The sequence below is a fragment of the Gopherus evgoodei genome, chromosome 2 (genome assembly GCF_007399415.2).
Source record: "Gopherus evgoodei ecotype Sinaloan lineage chromosome 2, rGopEvg1_v1.p, whole genome shotgun sequence".
Classification (NCBI taxonomy): Eukaryota; Metazoa; Chordata; order Testudines; family Testudinidae; genus Gopherus; species Gopherus evgoodei.
The window spans coordinates 212141170-212162240 of record NC_044323.1 but is presented as its reverse complement, the minus strand read 5'-3'; the positions used below and the strand labels follow the sequence as shown (position 1 = coordinate 212162240).

Genomic DNA, 21071 nt, shown 5'->3' with positions numbered 1-21071 from the left:
AAAGGGGGGGGCGCTCAACACTTCTTTCCAATGTAACATTTGTGTTGCAGCACAGATCTTTCAAAAAACATCTAGTTTTTACTACCAGATTCAAGTTCTCTCAGCAAAACTTCCTATTGTGGTGGCCCAGTGCTTGGCTCCCAAATGGTATTACCGCTACATGACTAGTCAAGGAAAATAATAAATTTTGACAGTTCCCTTTACTGTGCAAAGGGGCTATGATGTTTTAGATACTAACTATACTTGGGCTCTGTGAAAGGGTATTGCCAACACTATTCTCTGCACCACACTTTTCATTGTCTAAAGTAACAGACATGAAACAGCAGCAAAGAATCCTGTGGCACCTTATAGACTAACAGACGTTTTGGAGCATGAGCTTTCGTGGGTGAATACCCACTTCCTCAGATGCATGTGACGTTTTGGAGCATGAGCTTTCGTGGGTGAATACCCACTTCCTCAGATGCATGTACGTTTTGGAGCATCCAGACTAACACGGCTACCCTCTGATACTTGACACCATGCAAGACATGAAAGTTTCATGCTCCCCTATAAAAGATGGCTAAGGAAACTCAAGGAGAGCAGCGGGGTGGGGATGTGGGGGTGGTAACATATGAATTATTTCAGAGTTAAAATGATGTATATTATTTCACAGGGTAGATATTTTAGTTTTCATCAACTTAAAATCATGCAATTGCCATAAAGTACATAATTCCTTGCATTCTATGCACATTACTACAACACTAAGATTTGCAATTTCCTCAAAAATGATGATACAATAAAGCAGAAAGTGCAGGTAAAACACAACTGTATGTTCATTTTAAGTGCTGAAAGTTCAGTTGTGTGTGATAAGAAAAACGTAGATTGTAAATACAGTATTTACTTTTGCTCATTTTCCTTCTAAATTTCAACATTATGCAACAATATAGATCAGATGGTACGGCTGCAACTGTACCAACTTTTATCATGATCCAAGCTTTTCCTTCTTTATACAAAAACAGAAGTCAGGTACAATACCTTTTCACTAGTTAAGAACTTTGCAAAGTAGACATGTTCTCCCCCTGTTTTTAGCTCTTCCAACTTTTTTCTCGAGGCCTGCGTGTCATCCAATTTGTAGCTTTTAAAAACAGCCAAAACTTCTTCCGAGTACTGTAAGGCAAATAGTACTTCTTATAGGAAATCACCAGCTATGCATTTTTTATTAGGGAAAAAAAACAAAACAAAAACAAAAAAAACCACGCACACACAGGACCAATCCTAGAAGGTAAATATAAATTATAAGTTTGCTATTCACCATCAGTAGGAACATCTGTGTGGAGTGTTAACCAAAACATAAACGTTATCCATTTAAAAGTCTGATGAAGAATGAATTTTGCACAGGAAAATCTGTTAGCTTCTTGAATAATCCAAAACGAGGTATGAATATGTGGAAATTACTGAAAACTTAAATAATTTACAATGTGCAAAAAAGGGAGCTGGCTGGTATTATTGAAGCTATGACTCCCTACAGTTAAAGCTGCAAGACAAGTTCAGTTCTAAGCCCTATATTGTCCCTGTCTCCCTGCTCCATTTTCTAACATTTTCTCATACACAAAAACCTTTGGCCTGAAAAGTCTCTCTTAGGGTTATACCAAAGAAGAGGGGGTGTGAGCATGAAAATTTGAAGGAAACTGACAGACACTTAAATCTGGAAAAAAGCCACATGAAATTTTCACTACTCTGTAATTTGTTTAGCCATTTTGGGCTACTCACTTCCCAGAAAGCACTTGTTTCAAACCTTCAATACTTCTGAAGCTCTTCGTTTTCCACAGAAACTAATGCACAGAGTACATTTGACAATTTAATCCTTAAAGTGAAAGTGATATGAACTCTATTTTTAACACACACACACTGGATTGGTTAAACAGGAAAGCACTAAGTGGTTTCTCCATAATGGTTTTAGTGCTATACTCAGGCACCATCACACTTCCATTTGCACATGCTTGAACAGGTACTAATAATTAAACTTATGCCTCTACTTTTAGAATTAGTTTAAAATGTACTTTAGTATAATTTTTTAATGACAATTAATTTTCATGGAGAACCCTTGTGAGAATTTCCAAAACTTTGGCTTGTTTAAGTCCTGCCATTCTCGGTAACCCAAAACAATACTTTTCTTTTTTTAAAGGGAAAAACGTTTTAAAACCTTAACCAAGATGTAACTTTAAAAATAACATCTGCTCATGAGATCAGGCATTTTAGCAGCAACACATAAAGCAAACGGTTTGAAATAAGATGGTTTCCTTCTACTGAACAACAAAAGGTAGAATTTTAAGATGAGTGATTAGAAGCCATTGTCTATTACAGAAACAGTTTAGCAATTACATGTACTAATCATCCTGATAGCTACATAGCTGACAAAACAAACATTGTTATTCACTATCCAACTGGTAGGATGAGCTACTATGTGTATATGGCAGCTTCAAGTCACCATAAAGTCCTGACTCTACAAAGGGACCTACCCAAGCAGAACATGATCTTGCATACAATCCCACTGGAATCAACAGGACTCCAAAAAGGCACATCTGCCTGGATTCATTTGCAAGATTTAAGCCTAAAGCAAATGTTTTTTTCTTACCTAGGAAAAAAACCAAGCTCTGGTTTTTGCTATTAAACAAAAGAAAAATGGCTTTTGATATTGTTGGAACACATCAGCATTTCTATAAACGTCAGGAAAGCATATATACATGTAACTTTGTTAGCTGACCTACTGCGTGTACAAACAAATAATTGCATGTCTAACTTTGCACAAAATGTATAATGCATATACTCATGCACTCTTACTTTCCAGCATCATGAATAGTTTAATCTTTAGAAACAATACTTTCACTTGTGGAACAAAAGGTGAACTGCTAAAGAGGTTTAATATATTACCTTAAGAAATGTCTTCCACGAGATCTTCTCATAGCACTGCACAGGATTCCTAAAGTAATCCTGAAGAGACCAGAATTTTCTATACAGGTTGTAATCTATTGGAATGGAGCTAACAAAGCAAATAATTATTTCACTCTGGCTACAGTTTGGGATAAATATGCTAAACAAATAAAGGTCCATTTTCATTAATAAAAGACAGAATCACTGAAAACAAAACCACTACTATTCTTGTAAATCAGAAGAATGAAAAGCCAGTAGTAAGCCCTTCCTACAGTCAGTAATTCAGAATATCAGGCCAAAACAGGGGGAGTTCATTCAGTCTGTTCATTTTCAGCTGTTACTTTAGGATCAAAACACTTTTCTTGCACCCCTTCTCCAAGTTCAACTTCAACACTTCCGTAGGCTGAGAAGCAGTACAGCCTCCTCTCCTCAAAGCACACAATGACAACTTATACTATAGCCTGTTTATGGACGCTTGAAAACAATGTAGGTTGTCTTTCCTCTTTTAGGCAACCCACATTAAAACATATTAAGACATATTGGGGCAGTGCCTTTACCTTGTAATGGCTAGAGAAAAATGAGTCTAGAGAATGGATTTGAGATGGCTGTTTCAGGTAGCAATTTATTATGCAACTATCTTGGCTCCTGAATTGGCCATTTAAATTAAACACCAAACAAGTTTAAGTTCAGATTCTGCACCTTCTAGGCACAAATTTTAGAACTGCTCTCATACACGATCTGAGACAGTGATTTCACATGCACCAATAGTAACTGTGCATGCAAATTAGCCAGTTTGATTTGTAATGGTCATTCACAGTCTCAATCATGGTAACTATGCCTGCAGATTCTCTTTCAGTCTTTGGGGCTGAGATCAGGTGGAGAACAAGGCAGAAGAGAACATAACTGCAGGAAGGGACATGACCAAAGACCATCCATTTTAAAGATGAGCTCACTGCTGTCGGTAAAGTAACAGTTAGCCATTTGAAAGCTGTCTGACTTCTCTTCCCATTGACGTAGTGGCTTCCAGGAGGAGCCAGCTACACGGTAATAGGCTGAGATAGTAGCTTGTTAATTTCTCTTTTCCAATGGTATTCACATTAGCCATGTGGGTGACCATACTATGTTCCACCCCTCCCACAAACATGAGAGAGTAGGAGAGGGTAAAGAAATTTATCCAATAAGGGTATTTAAAAAAATTGAGTGTATAAAAAAAAAACCAAAAAAACAAACAAAAAAAAACCCACCACCACAGGGGAGCACGTGGACAGAAAGGAAGAACAGTATCAACTCACAGACTTAAAGTCAGACTGGACCATCATGATCATCTAGTCTGACCTTCTGCATATTGCAGGCCACAGAAACTAACCCACCCACTTCTATAACAGACCAATAATCTCCGAGTTACTAAAGTCCTCAAATCATGATTTAAAGACTTCAAGTTACAGAGAATCCATTATTTACTCTAGTTCAAACTAGCTGTTCTCCTTGCTAGAGAGGAAGGTGAAACCCCCCAGGGACTCTGACAATCTGACCTAGGGGAAAATTACCCTCGACCCCAAATATGGTGATCAGTTAGACCCTGAACATATTGGTGAGACCCATGAGCCAGACACCTGGGAAAGAATTCACTGTAGTAGCTCAGAGCCCTCCACATCTAGTGTCCCATCTCCAGGAATTGGAGATATTTGCTATCAGCCATGGATGGGCTATGTTATTGTAGGCAACCTCATCATACCATCCCCTCCATAAACTTATCAAGCTTAGTCTTGAAACCAGTTACGTTTTTGCCTCCACTGCTTTCCTTGGGAGGCTGTTCCAGAATTCATTCTTCCAATGGTTAGAAACTTTTGCCCAATTTCAGCCCTAAATTTGTTGATGGCCAGTTTATATCTATTTGTTCTAGTGCCAACATTGGCCCTTACTGTAAATAACTCCTCTACATCCATGGAATAAATACCAGGGAGGAATTTATAGAAAGCAATCATATCTCCCCTCAGCCTTCTTTTTTTAAGCTACAATAGCCAAGCTCTAAGTCTCCTCTTGTAAAGTAGGTTCTCCATTCCTTTGATCATCCTAGTAGCACTTCTCCGTACCTGTGCTAGTTTGAATTCACCTTTCTTAAACATGGGAGGCAATACTGCACACAATATTCCCAATGAGATCTCACCAGTGCCTTGCATAATGGTAGTAACACTTCTCTATCCCTACTAGAAATACCTTGCCTGACGCATTCTAGTATTGCATTAGGCTTTTTCACAGCTGGATCATATTGGTTGCTCATAGTCAACCAGGTCTTTCTCCTCCTCTGTCACTTCCAACTGATGTGTCCCCCCAGCTTATAGCAAGACTTCTTGTTGTTAGTCTCTAAGTACATAACTATGCACTATTAAATTTCATCCCATTTCTATTACTCCAGTTTTTAAGGTCATCCAAATCTTCTTGTATGATATGCCAATCCTCCTCTTATTGGCAATACCTCCCAACTTTGTGTCATCTGCAAATTTTATTAGTTTACCCTCACTTTTTGTGCTAAGGTCATGAATTAAAAAAAAAAAAAAAAAAAAAAAGTGTTGAATAAGACTGTCCAAGACTGATCGCTGAGAAACTCCACCATTAACCTCACTCCAGCCTGACACGTCACCTTTCAGTATGACTTGCTGTAGTGTCTCCTTTAATCAGTTCCTTATCCTTATTCAATTCTCATTATCTACAGCTTTTCCAATGTAACTAATAAATTTCCCATGTGGAACTGTATCATGCGCCTTACTGAAATCCAGGTAGATTAGATCTACTGCATTTCCTTTGTCTAAAAATATTAATTATCTTCTCAAAGAAAGAAGATTGACACAATCTACCTTTTGTGAAACTTTACTGAATTTTATCCCAATTACTTCTATGTCCTTAACCTTCTCTTTCAAAATTTGTTCCAAGATCTTGCATACAACTGAGATCAAATTTACAGGATTGTAGTTTCCAAGATCATTTTCCCCCCACCTCTTAAAAATAGGTTCTATATTAGCACTTCTCCTGTCATGGGGTATGGCCCCCTAGTTTACAGATTCTTGCCGCTGAGCTCGCAATTTCATGCGCCAGTTCCTTTAACATTCTTGGATTGAAATTATCCAGTCACTCCGATCTGATCCATTAAACTATCATAGTTTGACTTCCATCTCGGATGTGCTAATTTCTACTTCCATAACCTTGTTTCTATTAGCCACCCTGCCACTATCCCTAAGCTCCTCCTTACCCTTATTAAAAACTGAAGTCAAGTATTTGTTTAGTTGCGCGGCCATGCCTAGATTATCTTTAACCTCCACCCCATCCTCAGTACTTAGCAGTCCAAACTTCTTTGTTTTCCTCTTATTTATATGGCTAAAAACCTTTTACTATTAGTTTTAGTTTCCTTTGCAAGGTACAACTCTGCTCAGATTTTGGCAGTTCTCACTTTTCCCCTATGCCTTCTGACTTCCCAGTGGCAGCTTTCCTTGTAGGCTTTCTGCTTTCATGTGCTCAACTGCTAACCTGATTCGGAGCAGTCTCTCTCAGGTTATGGTTTATGACAGCATTTTTATATCAGTAATGTCCCTTTAAGTAGGTGCATTAACAAACATTTCTGGCTTTAAGGGAATGCAGTGTTAAGTATGTGTTAACTCATTCCTCAGAAGGGTATGTCAGTGGTAACACTTACAAACTTTGAAACATCAAACAGTGGCAAATCTATAAAGCTATGTATTCTCTCATTCCTTTAATACTACAAATTTAAAAAAAAAATAAATCATCATGGTATTGATATATCAATCCTTATTGTTTCAGTGCAATATTTACTGATTATCTGCATATACTTCACTTCTGGCTCATCTGATCTGGAATCCATAGCAACAAAATCCTAGAGCACGGCTTCTCTCACACTAATGATTCAACCACTGTGAACGCAGCACTATTATAAGCTTACATTTATTGATTCTGCCTCACTGCTCCAATCCTCTAAGAATATAGCAAGATGGCAAAGGACACCAATTTGTGGCTTAGTATGGCAAAATGAACAAACATGCTGTTCAGTACCTGTAAAACCAATTACACTAATAATCTGAGCAGAACTGCATTCTATAAATGCTGACACAAAATCCATTACAAAAAATAAAAAAAAAGCACCTTGTCAATTATGCCTTGCACCTCAGTGTCTCCAGCTCTCCCTCTGGGACATGTGAAGCCACTTAAATGGAATGTGGATAATCAGAAGGAAGCTTGTTTAACATAAAAGCCTCAAGGAACAAGTTTTTTCCTATTACATTGAGCATTTTCTTGATTGAGGACAATGGTAAACTGCTCAGCCACTTTACTGGAATGATTTTCAACTTAAGTGCCAATTACACTGTCAATTACAATTAAGGTGGTGATGTGAGCTAGAAGTCAAGTAGCTTGCAGTTTATTCTCTCTTCATGCACCCTCACATTGTAAACCAGGAAATAAAAGAAATGCTCTAAGTGTTCATTTAGTATTTGGAAAATTAGTAATAAGTTTTTGTTTAAGCCTTTTCTTAATTAAACTAATCAACTTCTATCTTAAGTCTTCAGATACATTCACTGAATTGGAGATAGTTATTGCTTATGGGTTTATAATACACTTCCATCCCGACAGAAAGCGACCCGATATAACAAGAATTCGAATACAATGCGTTTATTCTACCTGAGCCCCACTGCTTTATTGCAATATATATCTGAATTCATGTGGAGCCCTAGGCCCTTTAGATCCCCGTCCAAGGCCAGCTGCCAGAGTTCCAAGGGACCAGGGCTCCCTACAGCAGTTGGAGCACTGGGCCCTTTAAATCACCGCCAGGGAAGCCGGTGCAGTCTGCCATGGCATACTGGCTCTTGCTGGTACGCTGTACCGGATCGAACCTGATATCACGTGGCCTCACCTATAAGACGGTGAGATTTTTTGGCTCCTGAGGACTGTGTTATATCAGGGTAGAGGTGTATATCAGTTGTGGGTTACTGAAGTTAGGCACCAAATAAATGGCCTGCTTTTCAGAGCCATCTATTTAAATGCCTAATTTTGTGCACTCACATTTGAAAATTCTGGCCTAAGAACAGTTTTGATAAATATTGTTTAAATGAGATGGATCCCAAATACCAGCTATCAAGAAGTCTTATTATCCAAGGCCTTGTCTATACTACTGCAGTAGGTCGACCTAAATTATGCTACCCTAGTTACATGAATAAAGCTTAGGTCAACTTACTGTGATGTCTACACTGTGCTGTGTTAGTGGGAGAGCATCTCCCGTCAATTTATTTTACTCTTCTTGGGGAGCTGGAGTACAAGAGTCAACGGAAGAGCCCTCTGCCATTGACTTAGCAGGTCTTCACCAGACTTGGAAATCAACACCTGCTGCAATGATCACAGCAGTGCTGATCTACTGGTAAGTGTAGGCGTGGCCTGTCTTATACTGTATTCAGTTTTTAGTTCAGCACCACTATCAAGTGCTTGTTACAGTATTTTCTGGTAATGTCAAAAATGTGGCTTCTTTCATTATTTGAAGACAATATTGTATTAAAATTAATGTGAATGCTTAGATTGGACTGGATGGTTTTTTTTACATTAGATCATAACTGTTTAGAGAAAAGGAATAATTCTGAATACAGCATACAAGAGTATAGTTCCTAAACTATACATTCTTAGGCTAAAACTCCAGGAGTTTTCAATCTACCCCCACATGCTTTCACTTCATAATTTCAAAAGCTGAAACTAAAAAACTTTAAGCTCACCAACTTGTAGGAACTTCATCATCTCCCATTTCACCTTCTTCTACTTCCATTCCTTCATCTCTCTCCTCTATGTGCTGACAGAAGAGGGGGGGAAAAAAGTACAATAAGTGCAGAAACTACATATACAAATTTTAATCTGCAAGTCAGTCTCATTATTCCAGTTTCCTAGTCCTTCATTATTAATTGGAACCAAAACAAAAACATCCTTTGAACAGCTTTTGGTTTGTTCATTCTTAAGCCAGGTCTTCAAACAGCAACTATTAGAACACTGAAGCAGCATTGCTATAGGTAAGATAGTGAGTGCTTCAATCTGCATTTTAAGTAAATATGGAAGTTAAAACAGGTCTTGAAATGTGATGACTTGTAAAGGGATTTCCCCTTCACTTTGATCCTTTCCTCTCTAAAGGCCTAATTCAGGACAGTCTCCGTATGAAGGAAGGGTGCCTAAGCATGTAAAGCAGTGGAACTTAAGCATGTGATTAACTGCTTTCCTGAATCTCAGCCTATATTTTTTTTCCCCCCTTCTTCTCTCCCCATCTCTTGGGGAGTTATGCTCAATTTTCTTGAATTAAAAAAATTAGGAGTGGTCACCCAGTGTAACTTCTGGGACATAGAGAAATACAGGTAGATACAAAATATATCAAGAAGATTGGAGAGGAGGCAGGGGAAATCAATAAGTAGCATACACTACAGAGGGAGTTAGAAAATTCTGGAATTTAAGAACTGCTTTAATTTTTGGTTCAGAAAATTTAGGACACCACTGAAAAGAAAAACCCTCTACGTTACTGTATCCTACGCTACTTGGTCCCTCTTACAAACTTCACTACATACTATATATTACAAATACACACACATATTCACGCTCTATATATAGAGTGCGTGAGTATGTGTGTGTATTTATAAATATGTAGTGAAGTTTGTAAGAGGGACCAAGTAGTGTAGGAAATATAAAAAATAAATGAAAGTATCCATGGCCCTGATTCTGTAATCGACTATGCAAGGGCAGACTCCCTAACTTCACTGGAGCTCTGTGAGGGCTTGTACAGGCCCTGAAACTGCAAGTCAGAGAGAGAGCGCGCATGGCTAGCACTGGTTTCACAAGTAGTCAGGAAAAGCTTATTTGATTAACAAGATATTACACTCTCAAACCTCAAGTTAAAGGTTCAGAATTCCCACATCCCATCCTACCTATAATGGTTGCTGACAAAGTGGGTGAAATATATGTTAAGTTTTAGACCAGAATGATGTTTTATGGGAGTGCTATAACCTGAGTTAGAAGTACATAATTCTAAATACTGGTTAAAAGTGGTTGTGATTTTTTTGTACCAGTTCTCCAACAGTTTTACATAAATTTTCTGCAGACACATTGAGCATAATGCATCAATTCTCACCTTCTGTCCCAGAGTGCTCTCTTGTTCATTAGTATTGAAAACTGTGACATTTTCCAGATTAAACTGACTTTGCAAATTAAGTCCTGCAAAAAAAAAAAAAATCAACTTTAAAAAAAAAAAATGTGTCAGTCTGGGAAATGAAGTTCATGAAGCCAGCTCATGATTATTACCCAACATACAATAGCCACTCTGTAGGAAACAATAAAGTAACAGTTTGTGTTTGTATTTATAAAAAATGAATAATTTTTAAATTCTACATTAGACACATATTAATGTCAAAGTTAGAAGCTGATTTCTGGTTAAAGTCAATTTTGTTTGGCATAAGGTTATTAGAGACTGGAGTATTTAATTTGTTAAGATACTTTTCTTTCATGTGAAAAACACAAAAAAAGCTCACCTGACTTCTCTGAAAGAGGAAATAATCTAGCCAGGAATAGCTGAATTCTTCCACAGAAGACTGTGTTCTGTGATTTAGATAATCTTCTCAGGAGATCTAAGTAATGTAAAAACAAGAAAGCAGAGATAAGTATTAATCTTATCACATGTATCCTCACCCAACTATTCATCCATTTTGTCTCTAGCACTCATTTTAAGAGTTCAGATAGGTGGGACCTACATAAGTAAACGAAATAAAGTTGAGACATCTGTAAATTTAAATGCTACTATCTTAAACGACCCTTCCTTCCTCAGGCCTCAAGTGTTTTATCTAATGTGTCCTAGTGGACCAAGTCTCTGAATTGCCACAAACCAAGAGCCCTAAAACTGTCTTTAAAGATAATTGCAGAAAGAAACCCATTGGACCACTCCTTCCAATACAGGAATGGTAATACATCATCTGGCAATGATAAGGGCTTAAATGTTACGCAAACTTTCTTCTAGCTTCTCTCTCTCCTTCTCTGCGATAACGAGAAATCTCCCCATAATCAAAATGGAGGCCACATTGAATAGCAAGGTCTTGAGTACCTACCAAGACAAACAGCTCATCATTTTAAAAATTTTTACAGAACATATTCTAATATGACTCAAATATTAAGACCCTAGCTTTGTTCAGCTGTTTTTGGAGCTGCACTGCACTTCCCTGAAAGTGCGCTACTCACCATTGCACATTCTCAGCAAGTAATTCTTCCCAGCCGAATAAAAAGTATTCTGAAAACCAAATCAAACGTATCAGTCTCATTCGGGGGATGCTGCAATCTTCTTCAATAGCTTTTGTCTTTTCAACTCAACAACAATACAAATCACATTGATATTACAAATAAATCTATCTGTGCCCTTTCTGTTCTTAAACCTCAACTATGAATTTCCACTTATTTAAGAAAGACTCAACAAAATGAAAATACAAATTAAAAAAGTCCCCAAAATTCCAAGAAAATTTCTAGTTCATAATGCAACCCAAGCTTAATGCCAACCTCTATTCAAATACAAGAAGTGCCAGTAATTCATATGCTTTTTCAGAAAAAACAACAAGGAGTCCGGTGGCACCTTAAAGACTAACAGATTTATTTGGGAATAAGCATGCCCAAATCCATTAGTCTTTAAGATGCCACTGGACTCCTTGTTGTTTTTGTGGATACAGACTAACACGACTACCCTGGGATATTTTTTCTGAAAGGCTCTTAACATAGTGAGAGATATCCCATTTGTATCCCATTTTTATTTTTCCCTGCATGTGTTTTATGCATAAGATGTAAAGTTAAGTGAAGCATGTAAACACAAGATTTAGAACAGCATCAGCTGACATTAGAAATCTGCCAGTACAAGGATGATATTCGGAATGATGACAGAAGCAAGTCCTGCTGAGATATCAGAAAGACAAGGCTGCTCTGAAGTGGAATGGTCTGCATGCCTGTCCCAAACGGCTAGGAGGTCACATTTAGATCAAGGAATATAGGAAAAATTATTTGAGGCTACTCGGAAGCTTTTTTATGGATAAATCTAAAGAGCTGCCAACACTACAGATTTTGTAAATGTTGCAATTCTGGGCTGATTCTGAGGGGTTCTCATGATCATGCAATAAAACTGGAAACTCAGGAATACTGTTTGAAATGTCCAGAGTTTTCTCTTCAACTTCTGGAGCCTGCTCTTCTTGTGCTGCAGGCAACCATAATAGCTGCCTGCAGTGCCCATGTGCTGCATGCAGTGCAGGGCACTGAAGCCTGCCCACCCCTCCAGGTTCGGCGGTGGCAGCAGCAGATTTACCCCCGCCACCAACCACAATCTAGGAAGGGAGAGTTACTGAAGGAAGGAGCCCAGGGCAAGCCCCTTCTCCTGCAGACTAGAAGGGAGGAAGCTGCTGGGGAAGGATGAATGGGTGGATGTAGAGTGACCAGACAGCAAATGTGAAATATCGGGATGGGGGTGAGGGGTAATAGGAGCCTATACAAGAAAAAGATCCAAAAATCAGGACTGTCCCTATAAAATCAGGACATCTGCTCACCCTAGGTGGGCGTACATGGCAGCTGAGGCCCGCATTTTGCATATGCACATTCTGTATGCATTTTGAGTTGAATTTCCAACCAGTTATTGTCACAGACCATTTGGGATAGGGAAGGAATTTAATAAAAACAAGACAACAGGCCAAAAAAATGATTATTTTTTTTAATTAATCATGATTTTTTAACTCTTGAAGTAAGCAGTACTGAATCTGCTATATTAACAAGCTTACCTTTTGTGTTTCCTATAAGCAGGTAATACTTACAATATTTATTCTATTATTTCAACACAAGAATAAGACAAAATTCATCTTGTTAATTGGTCAACCATTTATACATCCAGATCATTATCTTCGGGATGAACAAAACACACTTTGGAAAAAATACTCACTGATTTCCATGTAGTGACATTTTTTTCAACAAATGTAAAAATTTTGTCACACTGATCCAACGGTAGGCAATCCAGAACGTCTCCCAGAAGCACAAAAGGGGTTGATGCTGTGCAGATACCTTTAGAGAGGGGTAGGAGTGCAAGGATCATTTTAGTCAGAAAGACTTGTACCTAATAACTGTATTAACAAAGATGGAACAAGGAAGTTGCAAAGTATCATCTGAGAGAAGTTACCACAAAAAGTTACAAAAGGTAGGGATTAAAATATAAATTCTTCTAATTTTCCTGTGTGTGCGCGCACAGAAGCATGTACAGTACTTTTGTAGGTACCACTGTACTACAAATAAGATACAGTAATAGTTATCAAAACTCAGAGGTCCCCAAATTAAGAGATGTTGGAATTTTTGTTAAAATGTAATTTTATTACAAATGAAAAGGTATTGGGCAACTTTTTTCAGAGGAAGAAAGTGAAACTATAGTGGAGCCTACTGCTGTGCAAGGCTTTTTGAAGTAGAATCTGCCCCCTTCCAAGAAACAATTCAGAAATGCCAGAGTGACTAATTCTTCAGAATTGAAGAGCCAAAGTCTCGTATTCCCCTCAGGACCCATCCTTATTTTTCAGACTTCCAATTTAACAACTTCTGCTTCAAAGATAAACCTTTTGATCATGGTTATTACTGTCCTTTAGTTAAGTAACTATTACAATGGTGCTCAGATAAATGGATGCAGAAATTACTGAGGTACACAGAATATGTAACCACAGCTAAATGGTCAGATCTTACACTTATTTATGAAACACAAACATTTTGACAAAAAGATGATTACTACTGTTTATATAAACTTTTAAAACAAATATTTAACATGAATACGTAAGTATTTTCCCATTCATAAACAAATGGAATTGATGACCAGGGATTCTATGCAAGAGGGGTTCCACCATTGTCTCCATTTACCTTCACAATGCTAAAAAGACATCGTAAAGACAAGAACTCAAACACTACCAACACAATTGTGTTGCAGGTCAGTTACTGCTGGGGGGGCCAGCATAAATAGCCAGGAGATAGGTTTCTATTCCAATAAGATATTATAAGACACTGGGCAATTAACCTCTATGACATTCTCTTCTCAACAGCAAAATCAGGATAACAAAACCCACATTTGTGAAGAGTTTAGAGATCTATGGATGAAAAATGCTATTAAAAAACTTAAGAGAAGAGTCCAGAAATGAACTCCAACTCCCACTATGCTTTAAACAAAAAAGGATCCACTCCAACAGGTACACCAGTTACAAGTTCAGCTAGCAGAAGCTAGTCAGCTGTCCTACGCAAGAGCTCTACTACTGTTAGAACCGCATTTGTATTTTGCTCATCACCATAATACCTTAGCACCAATGCAAACAGTTAAACTAAGGACCATGGACTAGCGGAGTCGATGTTTGTAAATACTAATAAAAGGGGGTGATATGGTAAGTACATTCATATCAGGCTGTTTTATACAATTACTCACCATCTGTAACTGCATTAATAGCAAGAGAAATAATAGCCAAGACATTTTCACATGAAGCTTGATTTATCTAAACAAATGTAAGACAGATTTATTACACAGTCCAAGTAATTTGTACTATTTTGATCAGTGCATTTACTAAAGCCAGAAAAAGCTAAAGTCTTGTTTTACTCAAGTATATTTTATATTACAAATGTTTAAAAACTCACTAGGAGCACAAAGAAAAGTCAACTTTCATCTTCCCATTAATTTAAGTACAGTAGGAAGTAACATTCAGTAGCAAGCATTTCATATAAAATTCATGCAGTTGAGCGACACTTCCTGATTACTTCTGGTCATTAAAGACTTTATAGCACATTATGCTTGGCCAGCGCTATTTGGAGTACTCTCATTCCAACATGTGTAGTTACAATATCTCTAGATTTCCTCTGCAATTTCAAATGATCTGATATCTTTCATAAACAGTGGCATGATCTATGCTTAAAATTTAGGTCCATATAGCTACGGCACTCCAGAGTATGAAAAATCCACACCCTTGAGCAGGGACTTGGAGCTCCTACATTGACATAAAAACCCTTCCATCACTTTGGACTGTGTCTACACTATGGAGTTATTAGCAGCATAGTTGTAGCTATGTTGATATAGTCCCTACATGCTGGGTGCTATTAAACATTTAACATGGTCCCTATCCCCCTTCTCCCCAAAGATTCTGCATTTTGCTGCTGAGTGAAATGGTTCTGTATATAATTTGTAAAGTGCTTTGGAATGAACAGTGATAGCAGTCTAATCTAATCTATGATTAAAAGGCACTTATGAGCCTATACTACAAATGTGCAACTTTCTTTTTTTTTAAATGTTTCCTTTCAAAGAGCCGAAGGAAATCCTTTAAGTCTACACTCTGAAAAAATAACTTGCATCAAAAAATACCTGACAGTTTTGTTTTACTTTTAGAATAGTCCTTCAAGGGCTAAATAATGAAAAAGTACTCTCTTAGAACCTATTTAAAAGCGGTTATCATACCCTCATTCACTATTATGGCATACAAATTTATAATTTGCAACTAAAGTACAACAGATTTTTAAAAACTACTATGAACAATAAATGCTCCAAGAGAGATTTTATAAAAGGTCACTATGCTATGAGACATTTGTGAAAACATCTTTTAATTGCCGTATTTTAAAAATTATCTATCAAAGTGATTCATGTTTCCAAGAGATAGCCTAACAGTTTCTGCAAGTTTTTACTAATAGTCAACATAGTACACTCAAATTAATTTAAATGTACAATTTCAATTTGTATCAACAAATAGAGTTACAGTGCTGTGAATGAAACACTTACAATTTCCTCTTCTAGAACAACTCTGAAAGATTGATCCAGGGTGCATTTCTTTTCATTTTCACTAAAAAAATAGACAAGTTTTAGTACTGATGAAATGTTCAGGATCAATAATAATTATTTGAAGAGACATTTTTTTTAAATGAAATGATAGCTCCATACCTTCCAGGAATCTGGTTAAATGCATTCAATAATGGTTTGATAGTTTTGTTGGTCAAAGCATCACGAGTAGAATTCTAAAAAAAAAAAAAGTTAAATAATAAAATAAGTTGCAAGTAACTCCCAGTACAAAAACAGAAGGAGATCAAAAGCAATCCAGATAGGTCTCCCTTTTTTTTAAATCTGACAGAAAAAGGGAAATACTAATGAATGCTAATCGAGCAAGTAGCCAGATTGACTTCCATTAATAGCAAACATACGCAATTTGGTGGGTCATAATACCTCAGAAAGTAATGCCCTTCAAAGCATCAAAACTTACAGTAAAATAAATTAACACACTAACATGACTGACCCCAGTTTGACCAGAGGCACGGTTTTAAACTGACTTAACTAAACTGGTTCAAGTTTGCCTGTGGACACTTGTACGAGTTTAGCTCGCAGTGATATATGGACATAAAGTTGCCCACACAGAACTTTACATTGTTTCAATTTAACGGATTTTTTAAATCGATTAAACTGAAACTGCTGCAGCTCCTACGTACAGGCCAGCCCCGAGATGCAGCATCGATTGGTGGTCCCAGTCAGAAAGCTACCTGCGCAGAACCCTATTGCAAGGCCAGGCCAGTGGCGAGAGTTGCTGGGTCCGCAGCTGCCTGTTCCTGCCCCCGCAGCAGCCGGGTCACCTGCCCCGCGGCGTGTCGGGGGGACACATCCCGCGGACAGGGCCGGGGGCCGCGCGGCGGGGGAGGGGGGGAACCCCCCCGCGGACAGGGCCGGGGGGGGACCCCCCCTAAGCCGGGGGAGGAGGAAATCCCTGCGCCGGGCTCCGCGCCGAGTACGCAGTGGCGTACACCGGGCACCACCGCCAGGTCCCGCTCCGCGCCAGGCGCCGGGGGAGTCCGTGCCTCGGCTCCGCGCCCGCGCTGCTCACCGTGAAGCGGAGCCGCGCCTCGGGAAGGCTGAAGAGCGGCGGCGACATCGTCTCTCTTGTGGGTTCGGCGCTCTGCGGCCCGCGCTTATGACGCCATCGCTCAGCGGCGCTGTGTAGAAACCATAGAGAACAGCGAACTCCCCCCCTCCCTTCCTCGGGCTAGAGCGCCCTCAGCCAACGGCCTTTCGCATCCCAAGGGCCAGAGAGATGTAGGGCCCCGGATAGAGGAACCCCTGGGGACGGTCACGTGACTGTGAAAAGACCACCTTGTTCCACCTCCCTCCCAACCCTGCCGTGTGAGGCGGCGGCGCCCCCAGCAGCCCCCGGGCCGGCCGCAGCGCTGGTCCCCAGGGGGCGGACTGGCCCCAGACTGCCTGAGTCTGGCGAGCGCCTGATGCAATGGCGCTGAGCTTCCCCCTGCCCGCGGGGCGCTGGCTCCGTGTCACCGCCGCTGCTATTTTGAGCAGAAATGTCCAACTAACACGCTCCACACAGTGCAGCCCATAGCTGCCTAGGTGCCAAAAGCCCCGGCTGCCTTCTACTCAGCCCCCAAAACCTCCCTCTTCCCCCCGACACTATCTACAATTCACTTATGTGCTGTCAAGACAAAAATTTTGTCATATCAAGAACTTCAAATGTGGGGCGAACATGAAATAGACGGAATTGACCATCAAAATAAGTAGCAGAGGGGCTGCTGTGCTGATCATATTATTCAATTTAATAGACTAAATAAAGATGTAACATGTTTCCAGTGTTTCACATGGGAGTGCCACATAATCCAAGAATTTTAAATTCAGCTGTTGCAGAGCTCACAGGTTCTTGATCATCCTGGAGCGCTTTCCCTTCTGTCTTGCCTTCACTGGAGAGCAGTGGTCCCCAAACTGTGGGGTGCCCCCTCTAGGAGGGCATGGAGGAACTTTGAGGGGGGGCATGGTGGGACCTTAGCCAGCCGCCATGGGGGGCAGGGAGGGAGTGCCACACAGCCCTGCTCTGCCCCCAGCCCAGCTCCGTTTCTGGCCATAGCCCCTGGCTCCAACCATGGCCCTCAGTTCCCAGTCCAAACCAGAGTCCTACTCCCAGGCCTGCCCCTATCTCTGGGCCACTTAGGACAAAGACTCTGGCTTTGGCTCCCTACCACAGCTCCTGGGCCCGGGGGGCAGTGTGTGCAGACCCAAAGTAAGGGGAGATGCAAGTGAAGAAGTTTGGGGACCACTGCTGTAGAGACTCTAGAACCTTCCTCAGTTCCCCTCTTGTCTGGTTTTCTGCTGCAGATTTAAAGAGTATGCACATCTTCATAAAAACACCTCTACCCCAGTTATGTGTATGAACAATATTTAACAATAATTCATATTTAACAACAACAAATTGTTAAACAAATCTCCAGCTTTGCCACTCATCCAGATGGGTTTTGTCTGTATTCCAGTGTGGAAAGAAGAAAGTTTGAGATCTCTTAGGTCAGCAGTTCTCAAACTATGGGGTGGGCCTCCCTAGGGGAGGCTCGGAATGTGTCAAGGGAGGTATGAGCTGTGTGGCTTGATTTTTTTAAGTGCTTTGTCTGACAGCCCCAGATGGCTGGGGCTTGGGCAGAAGGATAGGTGGGGCTAAAGTGGACATCTAGAGCCCCACCGCCTGGGCTTGGGCTCTTCCCCCCACAATCCTTCAGTGAGAGGCAGTTTGCCTTCAGGCTCTCTGTCATAAACAGTTAGCTAAGGGTTAATGTCTCTTTCACCTGAAGCACCTGACCAGAGGACCAATCAGGAAACCGGATTTTTTCAACTTTGGGTGGAGGGAATTTTGTGTCTGAGTCTTTGTTTTCTGTCTGCCCGCTTTCTCTGAGCTTTGGAGAAGTAGTTTCTGCTTTCTAATCTTCTGTTTCTAAGTGTAAGGACAAAGAGATCAGATAGTAAGTTATATGGTTTCTTTTCTTTGGTATTTGCATGAATATAAGTGCTGGAGTGCTTTGATTTGTATTCTTTTTGAATAAGGCTGTTTATTCATATTTCTTTTAAGCAATTAACCCTGTATTTTGTCACCTTAATACAGAGAGACCATTTGTATGTATTTTTCTTTCTTTTTTATATAAAGCTTTCTTTTAAGACCTGGTGGAGTTTTTCTTTACTTCAGGGAAATTGAGTCTGCACTCACCAGGGAATTGGTGGGAGGAAGAAATCAGGGGGAGATCTGTGTGTGTTGGATTTGCTAGCCTGATTTTACATTCCCTCTGGGTGAAGAGGAAAGTGTTTTTGTTTCCAGGACTGGGAACGGGGAGGGGGAGTCACTCTGTTTGGATTCCCAGAGCTTGTATCTGTGTATCTCTCCAGGAGCACCTGGAGGGGGGAAGGGAAAAAGGATTATTTCTCTTTGTTGTGAGACTCAAGGGATTTGGGTCTTGGGGTCCCCAGGGAAGGTTTTTCAGGGGGACCAGAGTGCCCCAAAACACTCTAATTTTTTGGGTGGTGGCAGCAAGTACCAGGTCCAAGCTGGTAGCTAAGCTTGGAGGTTTTCATGCTAACCCCCATATTTTGGACGCTAAGGTCCAAATCTGGGACTAAAGGTATGACATGAGTGGCAGCGGTTACGGGATAGACAGAATCCAGAAGCCAGTAGAAATATTTTATTTTTCTTTTCTCTGCTAGGGGCTTTTTAGCAGAGAGGGTTTGGTTTTCAAAGAAACCAGAGAGAATTTTTTTTCTGCTCTCTCTGGCAGTTTGTGGCTTGCATCTTAAGCAAGAAACCATTAAGGTGCCATTAAGAGTCTTTTGTCACACAATAGCACTCCCATTGAGAGTCATTACCAGCACTATATACATGCAAATAAAGTGGTTTTTTTCAGGTTTACTTAACATTGAAGATTAGCTAAAGGCTCTGTTGCTAGGCAGACTCCAGGAGGCAACAGAGCCTGCAGTTCAGAATATAACCACCGGAGGGCACCCCAACACAAGAAAACCGGAACCATGACTTCTAAGGCAAAAATTGAGGCCGAAGAACAAATCAAAGAAGCTGAACACAGGCGAGAGATGGAAAAACACAAACAGGAACTAGAAATAAAACAAAAAGAGATGGAGCTGAAAGAAAAGGAAGAAAGCATCAAACTGGCAGCCTACCAAAGAGAACAGGCAGCCAAAGAGGCAGCACACAAAAGAAAACTAGAAGAAGAAGAGGTGGCCCACCGAAGGAAACAAGCAGAAGAAGAGTTGGCCCACAGAAGGAAGCACGAAGAAGAAAAGGCGGCCCACCACCGAGACATTGAAAAACAACAAAAAGAAATGGAAAAACAACAAAAAGAAAATGAAGAGAAGGAAAAACAGAGAAAACATGAACTGGACTGGGCAAAAGCTGGGCTGCATGTGCCAGCCAACCCTAACAACCCGGCGCCAATTATTGCTCCACAGCACAGGAAATTTTCCACCTACAAGGCAGGTGATGACACCGAGACCTTCTTGGAAAATTTTGAAAGAGCCTGTCTTGGGTACAGCATCCCCAAAGACCAGTACATGGTAGAATTGAGGTCACAGCTCAGTGGACCTTTAGCAGAGGTGGCAGCTGAAATGCCTAAGCAGCAAATGAATGACTATAAACTTTTTCAAACCAAGGCCAGATACAGAATGGGGATAACCCCAGATCATGCCCGTCGGCGCTTCAGAACCCAAAAGTGGAAACCAGATGTGTCATTTCCCAAACACGCCTACTACGTTGCAAAAAATTATGAGGCCTGGATATCAGGACACAATGTTAAAACCTTGGAAGAACTGCACCTCCTCATACAAATGGAGCAGTTCTTGGATGGTGTTCCTGAAGACATCACACAGTACATACAAGATGGAAAACCCAAAGATCTCGCTGAGGTGGGGGAGATTGGAGCCAAATGGATGGAAGTGGCAGAAAGCAAGAAAGCTACTGTCAAGGGGAACGATTACCCCAGGGGGCACACAGACCATAAACCCTACAACCGAGGACAGCCAAAGACCCCACATACCACCCAAGTAAAGCCACAGACACCCTATTCTTCCACCTCACCAGTCTCCAGTAACTCACCTCGGCCCACTGACCCATCAGATGGAAGATGCTTTAAGTGTAATGAATTGAGACATATCAAGGCCAACTGTCCAAAGAACACCATGCGAGTGCAATTCATTACACCACCATCACACGAAAGATCCCCAGGCCCGAATGCCTCTCAAATACCCTTGGAGCAAAGGGAAAATTTGAGAGTGGGCGGAAAGAAGGTTACTGCGTGGAGAGACACGGGGGCAC

At 40.3% G+C, this 21071-nt stretch overlaps 1 protein-coding gene across 2 annotated transcripts in view; it reads right to left on the bottom strand.

The window, feature by feature from the left end:
* Positions 1-17068, bottom strand: part of THOC1 (THO complex 1) — a 33344-nt gene extending 16276 nt beyond the window's left edge. The window contains exons 1-11 of one of the 2 annotated variants that reach the window (XM_030552878.1): positions 16818-17068; positions 15890-15963; positions 15731-15791; positions 14396-14462; positions 12890-13008; positions 11164-11212; positions 10464-10559; positions 10067-10149; positions 8676-8749; positions 2911-3019; positions 1015-1146 (exon numbers count right to left, since the gene is read on the bottom strand). In XM_030552878.1, coding sequence (XP_030408738.1) covers positions 1015-1146; positions 2911-3019; positions 8676-8749; positions 10067-10149; positions 10464-10559; positions 11164-11212; positions 12890-13008; positions 14396-14462; positions 15731-15791; positions 15890-15963; positions 16818-16865 — 912 coding nt within the window. In that variant the 5' untranslated portion in view covers positions 16866-17068. The remainder of the gene's footprint in view (positions 1-1014; positions 1147-2910; positions 3020-8675; positions 8750-10066; positions 10150-10463; positions 10560-11163; positions 11213-12889; positions 13009-14395; positions 14463-15730; positions 15792-15889; positions 15964-16817) is intronic. The other variant, XM_030552877.1, reaches the window with a different exon arrangement.
* Between the last annotated feature and the right edge of the window lie 4003 nt (positions 17069-21071).